Genomic DNA, 12,986 nt, shown 5'->3' with positions numbered 1-12,986 from the left:
CCAGCTGCTGGCTGCTTGCAGCACTCAGCTGGGGGATGGATGAACACAGAGGTTGTGCTGAAAAAACACATCCCCCTGGTCTGCAGGTCCTAAAGAACAGCTCAGAAAAGCCCTGGTGCAGTCTGTAAGCAGAGAGAAGAGAAGGGATATTCTCAGGTTCGTCACTAAACTGTTCATGTCTCAGTTGAAGGCAGTAGAAGCTCAGTCACCTGTGCAAATCCAACCGCTCTGTTAACACAGAGCCTGCCCCACAATCAGAGCAGGAAGAGGCAGACAGAGAGCGCAGAAAGTGCCTTCTCTTTGCAGGCAGCCCCTGCTCTGACCTTCCTCTGCCCAAGCCCCTGGGCTCCCCGAGCAGGCTGAGTGCAGGGGCCCTGCTCTGCACCACAGCCCTGGGCGCCTCTGTCTGTACCCCTGGCTTCTCCTTTCTCCAGGAACTGCAGTTGCATTGCCCTCCAGCCAGAGACTTACCAGCTTCAGGGCTGGGAAGTGTTCTCCCCCAGTGAGCTCTGTGCATCCTGCCACTTCTGCCTGCCTTTAAGCACTCTGTCTCTGCAGGCAGTGCCCCCAGCCCTGCTGCGCTGTGCAGAGGAGCTGCTCCTGGGCACAGCTGTCTCTCTGCACCACGGCCCTCTTGCCACGAGTTCTCTCTGTCCCACAAGTCTGGCCCAGCTCAGCAGCACAGCACCAGCCCAAGGCACTGCAATCACCCCTCTGGGGGCTTTGCTGTTGAGCCCACAAACCTAAGGCACTCAGAGACAATTGAAGACATCTCTCCAGAAGTGCAAGTCAGAGGCAAGTTTCCTGCAGTGTCTCCCTGAGGGCCAGCACTGACACAGCCTCCCTTGGAGCTCGTTAGAGCAGAACCCTGGAGGCAGTGAGGACAAGGAGACAAAGGCAATGTGAAGGTGACACTGAGGTGTAGGAAAACTGGATGTGTGTCACCAAGCACAAGGGCCAGGCCTTGACCCATGTCCCCTGGGAAGGGAGATCCTTAGCAGTCACACCCTGCTCAGGGCTCTTTGTGGGTCAGTAGGAGATGGGGATGTGCATGGCCAAGTGCAGGAGAATGGTATGACCCCTGCCTGGTTCATGGGTGGGCAAGGAGTTAATTAGGCTCTGTTGCTTCAGTGATTAGCTTTCTCCTCAAAGGCTTTAGTGGCAGAGACAATAGCCATAGCCATGGACGCAAATATCTCACAAGGCAGCTCTGTAGGAAGCTGGCCTGCTTCCTGGTGAAGAGGCACCATTACTTGTATGGCATCCCTTGTGGTGCCCTGGCCCTCCTCCTTCTTGAGAACTGCTCACTTAGCAGGGTCCCAGTGTGCCCTCATGTGTGGGGTTCCTCTTCCTCTGTTGCAGGACTGGGCTCTTCTTGTAAATGTCAGGAGGCTTCTGTAGGCAAAATCCTGCAGCTTCTTGAGGTTTGCCCACACTGATGCTCCATTCTGTCAGCTCTTTATGTCTGCAGGCAGACAATTCAAATTTTCTGTGATTGTGCTATCTCTGACCAGACAGCAGCAGCAGCAAGAGTTGCAGGGATATTTGGATAATTCAGGAGTAACCAGTTGAATGGAATTGCAACACAGTCACAGAAGGTAGGGGATGGGAGGCTGTCAGGTTCCACATTTGCTGTGCTTTCTTCTCATGCATGCTGTCAGTTTGTCTGGAGCTGTGTCCTGAATGTTATGGGGCTGTGCAGGTCAAAATTAGAAGGGCCAAAGCCCAGCTGGAGCTCAATCCGTGTATTTATGTCAAAGACAATAAAAAACTGCTTATGGAAATGATAAGGAGGATTACGGAGAATCATCATCCTTTATTAGACGTGGGGGAAGTCTGGTGATTATCTATAGATAAGGTAAAGGCTGAGGTACTTAATTCCTTCTTTGCCTCAGACTCTAGCAGCAAGACCAGTTGTTCCCCTGGACATTTCTTCCTCCTCATGGCCAGTGCCAACATTCCAGGGAACGCTTCATGGTTGTTTCTCCTCTCCTTCTCTTTCCTTCCACCACTGACAGCTCCATCAGGGTGGAAACCCCTCCTGAAGTAGGCATCCCAACCCAGCAGGCTCCTTGCGGCCTCTCAGCCAACCAGACACAAGTCACCTCACCAGCGTTTTCCAAGCCATGGGCCTGCTGCTGGCCTTGCAGCTTCTTGTGGAGACACAGCCAAGCCTTGTGCCTCCTGCTGCCCACTCATGGACTCAAGCAGAAGGGACAGGACAACCCATGTTGGGGCCTTCTTTCTGCCTGGGTCCTCCTGGGTCTGGAGGCAGAGGGGATCCCCCAGTCAGCATGCCAAGCAGGTGCCTTCTGCTGGCCTAGCAGGGCCACTGGCAGCTGGCAGCCCAAAAGTACAAATCCCAGGTCTATGTCAAGGCTGACCTGCCACCCCCAGACACAAGTGACCTCACAGTCCCTTTCCATGACACGTTCCTGCTGCTGCCCTATCAAGTGCAGAGACAGCAGTGACCTCACAGTCCCTGCCCCAGTCACATTCCTGCTGCTGGGGCAGGAGATCCTGAGGCAGAGCTCACCTCTCTGTTGTCCTCTATGCACTGGGGCTTACCTTTCTGGTTTAGAGAGTAAACAAAGTTTTAGTTGAAAGGTTTGATGTTCTGTTTGTGTTGTCAGCTCTGTGGTCAAGGTATGGGCAAGCATTATGGTTTAGGGTTTTGTTTAGGTCTGGCAAGAAGTCTAGAGATAAATAGAGCATTTAATGGTAGTGTTAAGGGCAGGGATCAGGGTGAGCAAGAGTGTAAATGTAAGGGACAGGGGCTCTGCACTGAGTTTTTCTTGAGGTGATATTTTGAGTTCTGCTTTACAACAGTGGATTCCTGTCAGATTGTTGGACTAATGTTTAGGTTGAGGGATTATTGTTATTGTTTACAGGCCTTGGAAGACTGAAGTCAGTGTTACAGCAGCATCAACATTACATGAACCCTCTTACCTCTACAAAGGTAAGCTTCTGAGCTCCTCTTCCCTTCCTCTTCCCTCCCCCAAATCTCACATTTCTCCTGGCCAGGCTACTCCTGACCTCCCCATATCAGTCATCTAACTCGGATCAGCTTTCTGATGGCTGTCATTATATCAGAGTACCTGTCTCACCTCTGTTGGCTACACTATTCTGTAGTATTAGAATACTTAATACTCTGTTGCCTATTTTATTCGGTTACTCACAAAGCCTCCTGTGGGAATTGTTAGGGCAGATGACTGGAAGCCATGATTACAGAGAGGCAAAGGCACTGTGCTGAGAAACTCTTGGTTTGTTTTGGTGAATCAGAAGGTGAAGGCCTGACCCCAGCCACTGGGAGGGGAGATCCTTCACCCCCAGCATCCCCATGTCTCACTCTTCCTGGGGTCTGTGGGGTAGGGGGTGATGTCCACAATATCATGTGAAGGGCAGTGATATGACACCTCCCAGTGTTTGCACAGGGTTGAAAGAAGAATACATGGTCCCAATGCCATGAGTATAATACGTCTTGTCATAAGCCATGGCCAAGGGGAAAAAGTTGTCAGTACAGCTGCAGCCTTCCATTCTTGTCAGAGCCCTCTGCCTTCTCCTCTGCACACTTTCCTATGCTGTCCCACACTTTTCTGAAGGCTGCAGACAGACACTTCTCTTCCCCACCTTGCTCTCACTCTGCTTTTCCCATGATTTCACTGCTGCTTCTCCACTCTCGCCAGCTGTTCCTTCAAACACAAGGGCATGGGCTGATCCAAACTCCCTCTGGGTGACCTCTCGACCCACAGCACAAGTGCCAGTGCCTCACCTCCAAGTCAAGAATTTCATCTGACTATCTACTCTAAATCTACCCTCTTGAAGTTTAAAACCACTCCCCTTGTCCTACCATAGAATCATAGAAATCATAGAGACACAAAGTTGGAAAGGACCTACAGGATCATTTAGTCCAACTATCGCTAATTCTACACACTAAGTTATGAAGTCATATCTCCTAGCACCCTGTCCTGGTGCTTCTTGAACACTGCGAGGGTTGGTGACTCCACCACCTCCCCGGGCAGACCATTCCGGTGCCTGACTGTTCTGTGAGAGAAGAAGGTTTTTGTGATATCTAATCTAAATCTCCCTAGGCACAACTTGTGGCCATTTTCCCAAGTCCTATCATTAGTTATCTGAGAAGAGGCTGACCCCCGCGTTACATCAACCTCTCTTCAGGAAGTTGTAGAGTGCAATGAGGTCTCCCCTGAGCCTCTTCTCCAGACTAAACAATTCCAGTTCCCTCAGCCACTCTTCATAACACCTGTGCTCCAGAACCCTCAACAGTTTGGTTGCCTTTCTCTGGACATGTTCCAGGGCCTCAGTATCCTTCTTGTAATGAGAGGCCCAAAACTGAAGGCAGTACTCGAGATGTGGCCTCACCACAGCTGAGTACAGCCAGGATTCTAATACAAGCCAGGATGCCCTTGGCCTTCTTGGCCACCTGGGCACATGGCTTGCTCTTGTTCAGCCAAGCATCCATCAACACTCCCAGGTTCTTTTCCTTTTCACAGTCTACTAGGCACTCTGCCCCAAGCCTATAGCATTGCATGGGGTTATTGTGGCCAAAGTGCAGGACCCTGCACTTGGCTTTGTTGAACCTCATCCCATTCACCTCAGCTTAGCAATCCGGCCTATCCAGGTCCCTCTGATGGGCCACCCTACCCCCATGCGGATCGTCACTATCTCCCAACTTGGTGTCATCTGCAGATTTACTGAGGGTACACTCAATCCCCTCATCTAGGTCATCAACAAAGACCTTAAACAAGATAGGTCCCAGTAGCGACCCCTGGGGGACACCACTTGTAAGAGGATGCCAGCTGGACTAACCAAAAATCTTGGTTAAAATCTCTGAGGAGAGACATTATGGGCTTCACAAGGACAACGGTAGCAGTGTCACAGATAATCATAGAAACACGGGAACATAGAGTCATAGAATGGTTTGGGTTGGAAGGGATCTTAAAGATCCTCTTATTCCAACCATCCTCCTACTAGACCTGGTTGCTCAAAACTCATTCCAACCTGTCCTTGAACACTTCCAGGGATGGGACATTCACAGCTTTTCCAGGAAACCTGTTCCAATGCCTCACCATCATCAGAGGAAAGAATTTCTTCCATATATCTAATTTAAACCTGCCCTCTTCTAGTTTAAAGTCATTACTCCTTGTCCTAAACCCCCAGACAAAGACTGTCTCTGCAGCTTTCCTGTAGGTCCTCTCTAAGCACTGGAAGGTTGCTCTAAGGTTTCTCCGGTGCTGAGTAGTACCAGTTCTCTCAGCACGTCTTCATAGCAGAAGTGCTCTAGCCCCTTGATCGCCTTTGTGGCCCTCCTCTGGACCTCATCAAATAATTCCATGTACTCTAAGTGCCGCGTTAAACCACAGCAGTCTTTTTGGCACCCAGTGTGGGGCACGAAGGGTTGAGATAATGACAGATCTTACCACAGAGTGCTAAAGTTAAAATATTATAAGCATTAGACCAGTTTAATAGTTGCTGATCACAAGGTCGACATTTTGGATCTCAGGTCTGTTGGGCTTTTTTTCAGAAATGTGTTGTATAGCACATTACTTGCTGCATGTGTTCCTGTTGTGATGTTTATCATTTCTGGGTCTGGTATAAAGTTATTTTGCTATGTTGTGTAACACTGGCTTATGAGTCTAGAAAATTACTGGTCATGTGACAAATCTGTTCTTTGTACTGAGCATTGCCTCCATACTTCATACCTCCATACCTCAGGAACCATCACTCAGAAACTATTAAGAATTATGCTCTTCACCTTTTTGCTTTAGGGAGCCAAAATAGGGGGAGAAAAGGGAGGGACATTTCTCCACTTATGCACTCTCTCTTTCTCCTTCACCTCCCCCTTCTCCTCCAGGCTAATTACACTAGCTCTACAAAGCTCAGAATATCCATGGGATGGTCCTATTGTGATGTCTCCTGAATGTGTTTCAACTTTTGTTTAAGGATAAACAACTCTTTAAGAATGCCCCCAAGGCAGGAGAGTTAGGAGTGGCAGGGACCATGGGAGGATCTGGGCAGGCACCTAGAGCAGTGGGCACCTCCAGTGCTTTGGAACTTCCCCTCTGAGCACGTGCAGAATCCTTAAAAACTGCAGAAGTGCTTGAAAAGGAGGGGTTATCACCTTGGCAATTCCAAAGGGAATTCCAAAGGCAGCCTCAGTCAGTGTCATTCCAAGCCCTGGGACAGGCCCTGCAGCTACTCCAACACCTCTGACATGTCCTGCAGCCACTCCAGCCACTGTGACAGGCCCCAGACTAGACCAGACCCCCCAGGTCTGCTCTTGCTAGGCCAGAGCACCAACCTTTGCCAGGATCCGTTGCCTCTACATGCAGGAGAGAACAGTGGGTGTGAAAATCAGGCTCCTGAGAATGGAAGAGAACTACTGCCCGGAAAAGAAAGGAGGGAGAGGAATGTAATCTATGAAACCTTGACATAGACTTCCCCACGAGAGGGTACTTCCAAGATCCAAAAGGGTACAGCTGGAGTTTTGGGATAGCGGCCTTCAAGAGAGAGGATGTTAAAGAGCTGTCTACCTTGCCCAGTCCCTGGGAGGACCCTTCCATTTGTGGACTTGTTGAAGGTCAAAGAAGAGCAGGTGCAGATGGTTACCACACTGTTCTACCAGTTGGGGACAGGCTGGACATCAGTCAGCAATGAGCAATTGCACTGTGTATAGCTTGCTTTGAACATAACAATAATAGTACTAAAAATAATTACTATTATAATTCTTTCTCTACCATTTCAGCCCTTTCAACTGCCCTGACCTCAACCGATAAGCATGTGGGGGGGGTTGGTGTGAGCTAACTGCTATGTGGTGCTGAGCTGCCTGGCAGGTTAAAGCACATCATGTTTGACAACCACAGTCCAACAGCGCAAATCACACTTCTAAAAATCTTGTGTTCAGAGAGGAGCAGTAGATGATCAGTTCAGTCTGCCTCAATGAGCACACCCCAGCAGAGACCCTGCTGCCTTGGGGAGCTGTCATCCCTGAGGGACAGCTCGAGGGAGCCCAAGGGCACAGAGCAAGCGATGCCATGGTCGGGTGCTGTGCTGCTGAGCTGGGCCGGGCTCCTGGGCACAAGGGGAGCTCCTGGCAAGTGCTGCAGAGAGACAGCTGTGGCCAGGAGCAGCTCCTCTGCACAGCGCAGCAGGGCTGGGGGCTCTGACCGCAGCTGACACACATTGAGGAGAGAAGGAGAGAGGGCTTGGAGGCACTGAGGAGTGCAACAACAGAGGGCAGAGTGTGGCAGGACACATCTGCAGGCTCTTGACACCGTGAGGCTCTGGCAGCAGGGCGATGCAGGTGGGGTTGCCAGAGGGGTCTTCTAGAGCTGGCACATCTGATGGCTGATAGCATCTGTGAGGATGGCTTTTACTCTACATTTAATGTGGAATAGAATGTGCTATACACAATGGCATTTATAAAAGGGCATTTCCAGAGGAAATCTGAGGCTTGGTTAATCTGAAGAGGAAGGATTTTTTAGTTTCTGTGCTTTCCGAATCTTGCAGTGCAGTGGAAGCATGGATGGGGTCTGTGAGCATGGACAGGGAGGAGATGTGGGGACATAGAACCATCTCCCAGCAGGGAGGCAGCAGGGACTTGGGCAGGCGGTGAGAGGGAGCTGCTGCCACAAATGCTGTGCGAGGGAGGGCCCAGGCACCTCCCCACAACCCCCTGCACAGCAGGCGCCTTCCCTGGGACACCCCCTGTTCTACTCTCCTACCAGCACAGCCTCTGCCCTCAAGCCCCCGCTGTCCCCAGCAGGAGCTGCCTCATCTGCAGGCAGAGCTGCAGCACAGGAGGGTCTGCTGAGTGTCCGTCTGTCCCTCCCTGGCCTTGCCTACCCTGGCAGCAGCACGCTGGCATTCAATGTGCTTGGGGAAAGGGGAGTATGGGGCCAGGGTGAGGGGTGTGCAGATGGGCACTTTGAGCCTGAATTCCTCTGCTCTCAGCAGTGTCCAGGTTCTTCTCAGGAGAACCTCCTTAGTGCAATTACCCTGCAGCTCAAGGACACACTAGCAGAGAACAACTGAAACCAATGAAGGAAAAGGATCTGCCAACTGTCTACATGCAGTTCGGCAAATGCTTTGAGAGGTTTAACTGAAAAATGGAAATGTTTTTTCTCAGATAATCCTGATATATTATCACTCTATTTCTGTTCCTTTAGCAGGACAACATATACAAAACAAATGCCCAACAGCAGCTCAGTGAGTGAGTTCCTCCTGCTGACATTCGCAGACACGCACGAGCTGCAGCTCCTGCACTTCGCGCTCTTCCTGGGCATCTACCTGGCTGCCCTCCTGGGCAACGGCCTCATCCTCAGCGCCGTAGCCTGCAACCACCGCCTCCACACCCCCATGTACTTCTTCCTCCTCAACCTCGCCCTCCTCGACGTGGGCTGCATCTCCACCACACTGCCCAAAGCCATGGCCAATGCCCTCTGGGACAACAGGGCCATCTCCTATCAAGGATGTGCTGCACAGGTCTTTTTCTTTCTGTTCTTTATATCAGCAGAATATTTTCTTCTCACTGCCATGGCCTACGACCGCTACATTGCCATCTGCAAGCCCCTGCACTATGGGAGCCTCCTGGGCAGCAGAGCTTGTGCCCAGATGGCAGCAGCTGCCTGGGGCGGTGGCTTTCTGTATAGTATCCTGCACACGGCCACTACATTTTCCCTGCCCCTCTGTCTAGGCAATGCTGTGGACCAGTTCTTCTGTGAAGTTCCCCAGATCCTCAAGCTCTCCTGCTCAGATGCCTACCTCAGGGAATTTGGGGCACTTGTGTTTAATATTTCTTTAGTATTTGGTTGTTTTGTTTTCATTGTTTTCTCCTATGTGCAGATCTTCAGGGCTGTGCTGAGGATGCCCTCTGAGCAGGGCAGGCACAAAGCCTTTTCCACGTGCCTCCCTCACCTGGCCGTGGTCTCCCTGTTTGTCAGCACTGGCATATTTGCCTACCTGAAGCCCCCCTCCATCTCTTCCCCATCCCTGGACCTGGTGATGGCTGTTCTATACTCACTGTTGCCTCCAGCAGTGAATCCCCTCATTTACAGCATGAGGAACCAGGAGCTCAAACATGCAGTGAGGAAACTATTTTATACCTCTTCCTTCAGTATTAATAATGTGCATAAAATACTAATAGGATTTCTGCAAACAAACACTCTTAATGCAAATTCTTGAAAGTAATTTTCTTTATTATTATTTCCTATAATTTGTGGCTTTGATTTAATGTTATTCTAAGCCTCCTAATTATTATTTTATTATTATTATTATGAAGTCAATAATTTCAAATACCTTTACAGTCAATATTCTTGTTTAAATAAATCAGTAATGAAACGGGGACAATTTCATTAGTCTCTACTGCAGTCTGTTCCCATCGCCAGTGCCTCCAGCAGTGAACCCACTCATCTAAAACGTGAGGAACCTGGAACTAACGGTTGCAGTGAGGACACTGATTGAATACATATTCTTCAGCTTCTTTAAGATACTTTTTTTTTCTTTTTATTTGTCTGTGTTGTTATTTCCATTAGCTATTGTTTCAGATATAAATAATATTAATCTTAACCTCCTACTTCTTAAAGATTTACCTATAGAACCAGGCTTCCTGTGTAGATAAACACAATAAGGAATCCAGAAGAAATTCATTGGTCTGAGCTGCCATCTCTTCCTATCACCTCTGGAGCTGGGGGAGCACTTGTTGGGGCACTTGTGTTTTAGTATTTCTTTAGCCTTTGGTTCTTTTGTTTTCATTGTGCTGTCCTATGTGCAGATCTTCAGAGCAGTGCTGAGGATACCCTCTGAACAGGGCCGACACAAAGCCTTTTCCACGTGCCTCCCTCACCTGGCCATGGTCTTCCTCTTTCTCAGCACTTCCGTGTTTGCCTACCTAAAGCCTGCTTCCATCTCTTCCCCATCTCTGGACTTGGTGGTGTCACTTTTGTACTCAGTGGTACCTCCAGCAGTAAACCCTCTCATCTACAGCATGAGGAACCAGGAGCTCAAGGTTGCAGTGAGGAAACTGTTTCTATACGTGCTTCTTAAGCATCAGTGTTGATAACATTATTGTGATTTGTATCATATCATTTTTTGTACTTAGTATTATTATCATATTGTACTACTACTAATAATCCTCTAAATGCTACCATTCTACTTGAGAAACTGACATGAGACATTTTCATTTCATTTTTCATTTTTATTGTTTTCATAACTTTTGATATTGGCTTAATTTTTTAAGTAATTTATTTACTTTGACTACGTCTTCTAATCCACCTATTGAACTAGCCACTATCCATCATTTATCAGCAGTCCTGGCGATCGGGGGAGGTCCCAGTTGACTGGCAGCTAGCAAACGTGACGCCCATCTACAAGAAGGGCCGGAGGGCAGACCCGGGAAACTACAGGCCTGTCAGTTTGACCTCAGTGCCAGGGAAGCTCATGGAGCAGATCCTCCTGAGAGTCATCACGCAGCACTTGCAGGGCAAGCAGGCGATCAGGCCCAGTCAGCATGGCTTTATGAAAGGCAGGTCATGCCTGACGAACCTGATCTCCTTCTATGACAAAGTGACGCGCTGGGTGGATGAGGGAAAGGCTGTGGATGTGGTCTACCTTGACTTCAGCAAGGCTTTTGACACCGTCTCCCACAGCATTCTCCTCAAGAAACTGGCTGCTCTTGGCTTGGACTGGCGCACGCTTCGTTGGGTTAGAAACTAGCTGGATAGCCGGGTCCAAAGAGTCGTGGTGAATGGAGCCAAGTCCAGTTGGAGGCCAGTCACTAGTGGCGTCCCCCAGGGCTCGGTGCTGGGGCCGGTCCTCTTTAATATCTTCATCAATGATCTGGACGAGGGCATCGAGTGCACCCTCAGTAAGTTCGCAGATGACACCAAGTTAGGTGCATGTGTCGATCTGCTTGAGGGTAGGAAAGCTCTGCAGGAGGATCTGGATAGGCTGCACCGATGGGCTGAGGTCAACTGCATGAAGTTCAAGGCCAAGTGCCGGGTCCTACACCTGGGGCTCAATAACCCCAAGCAGAGCTACAGACTGGGAGAGGAATGGTTGGAGAGCTGCCAGGCAGAGAAGGACCTGGGAGTGATGGTGGATAGTCGGCTGAATATGAGCCAGCAGTGTGCTCAGGTAGCCAAGAAGGCCAACGGCATCCTGGCTTGCATCAGAAACAGTGTGACCAGCAGGGCTAGGGAGGTGATCGTCCCCCTGTACTCAGCTCTGGTGAGGCTGCACCTTGAGTACTGTGTTCAGTTTTGGGCCCCTCGCTACAAGAAGGACATGGAGATGCTTGAGCGGGTGCAGAGAAGGGCGACGAAGCTGGTGAGGGGCCTGGAGAACAAGTCCTACGAGGAGCGGCTGAGGGAGCTGGGCTTGTTCAGCCTGGAGAAAAGGAGGCTCAGGGGCGACCTTATCGCTCTCTACAGCAACCTCAAAGGAGGCTGTAGCGAGGTGGGGGTTGGCCTGTTCTCCCACGTGCCTGGTGACAGGACGAGGGGGAATGGGCTTAAGTTGCGCCAGGGGAGTTTTAGGTTAGATGTTAGGAAGAACTTCTTTACTGAAATGGTTTTTAGGCATTAGAACAGGCTGCCCAGGAAAGTGGTGGAGTCACCATCCCTGGAAGTCTTTAAAAGACGTTTAGATGTAGAGCTTAGGGATATGGTTTAGTGGGGACTTGTGGCGTTAGGTCAGAGGTTGGACTCGATGATCTTGAGGTCTCTTCCAACCTAGAAATTCTGTGATTCTGTGATTCTGTGATCTTCCCCCTTTCTTCTTATTTGGTCATATCTTTGCCAGATATCAGAGACCCGTGCAGTGCCACATGAAATAGTTAGGAGTTATTTTGAAACCTCTTTGTTCTCTTATCCCAGATATCAGATACTTGCCCCATGCAAAAGTCAGCAGTTTTTGGAAACTCCTTTGCTCTCTTATCCCCTAGACCCGAGTCTCAAAGTTTACCCTTCAAACCCTCTATTGACACGAACTGCTAGATGATTCTTTTGCAAGATACAAGAACTATATACATTAATCACGCTGTTTCACTTAGACGTGTGGTTATAACAGGGTATGTAAGACAGAAGGTCACATTCATCATACCATGAGGCCCCTAGCATCGTTCATATCGACATGAATCAGATGAACATATATCACTGTTAAATGCTTGAAAAGGAGGTGTTATCACCCTGGCATTTCCAAAGAGACACATGCCACTGCAGTGTGCTGGGTCTTGGCCTGTGCTTACAGAGCCACCATCAATGCCACTCCAGCCTCTGTGAAAAGCCCTGCAGTCACTCCAACCCCTCTGACAGACCCTGCAGTTACTACAGCATCTGCAAAATGCCCTGCAGCAACTCCAGCTCTTTTTCTGGGCCCTGTGTCTGAGCCAGAAAACCAAGCTCTGTCTGTATCACTTGCTCCCATATGCAAGAAAAAACAATGGATGTGAAAGTCAGTTAGTCAGAAGATGAGGCAGGCTTCAGAAAAGCTGGGCCATCATATAAGTAGGAGGACGAAGAGAAAGAAGTCATAAGAGCATCAGTAATCACACGATCCCTATCCCTATGCTGCTCTGGTGCTGGGAGAAACAGCGCCCCTCCCTGGAATTAGAGGGCAGGAAAGGAGATATGGTGGGTACACACCATGTGCCACCCTGTGGTTTTACCTGTGTGACCATGGAGAGCACATGAGAAAGTGGGATGGAAAATCTAGAGGCACGGGTGTGTGAGTGGCAAGGAAAAACAATCACTAAAAGGGGTTCTTAGAGAACTGCTGGTCCAATTTCCAACAGGCAGTCCTACAGACACAGTACTGAATACTATGAGCAGGACTAGAGGGGCTGTGCCTCCAGCCAGGGGGAGGAAGGGGACAGTCGGGTTTGTTGGACTGTGGGGATTTGATGGCCTTGCACATCAGACCCACAGAAGTATCAGGAGCTAGTGAGCACCACTGCACAGTGAACCCTAATG

The 12,986-nt window shown here is 49.6% G+C and overlaps 1 protein-coding gene across 1 annotated transcript; it reads left to right on the top strand.

Moving 5' to 3' along the window:
* Positions 1–8,208: 8,208 nt before the first annotated feature.
* Positions 8,209–12,011, top strand: LOC311216286 (olfactory receptor 14A16-like; the record flags this gene model as incomplete). Its single annotated transcript, XM_084297833.1, has 3 exons — positions 8,209–8,985; positions 9,914–10,030; positions 11,892–12,011. 3 exons carry the CDS (start codon positions 8,209–8,211, stop codon positions 12,009–12,011), a joined length of 1,014 nt encoding a protein of 337 aa, XP_084153959.1.
* Between the last annotated feature and the right edge of the window lie 975 nt (positions 12,012–12,986).

The sequence above is a fragment of the Netta rufina genome (genome assembly GCF_964035555.1).
Source record: "Netta rufina genome assembly, chromosome: 18".
NCBI lineage: Eukaryota > Metazoa > Chordata > Aves > Anseriformes > Anatidae > Netta > Netta rufina.
The sequence above is the reverse complement of the archived record's forward strand: the minus strand, read 5'-3'. Positions and strand labels throughout refer to the sequence as shown.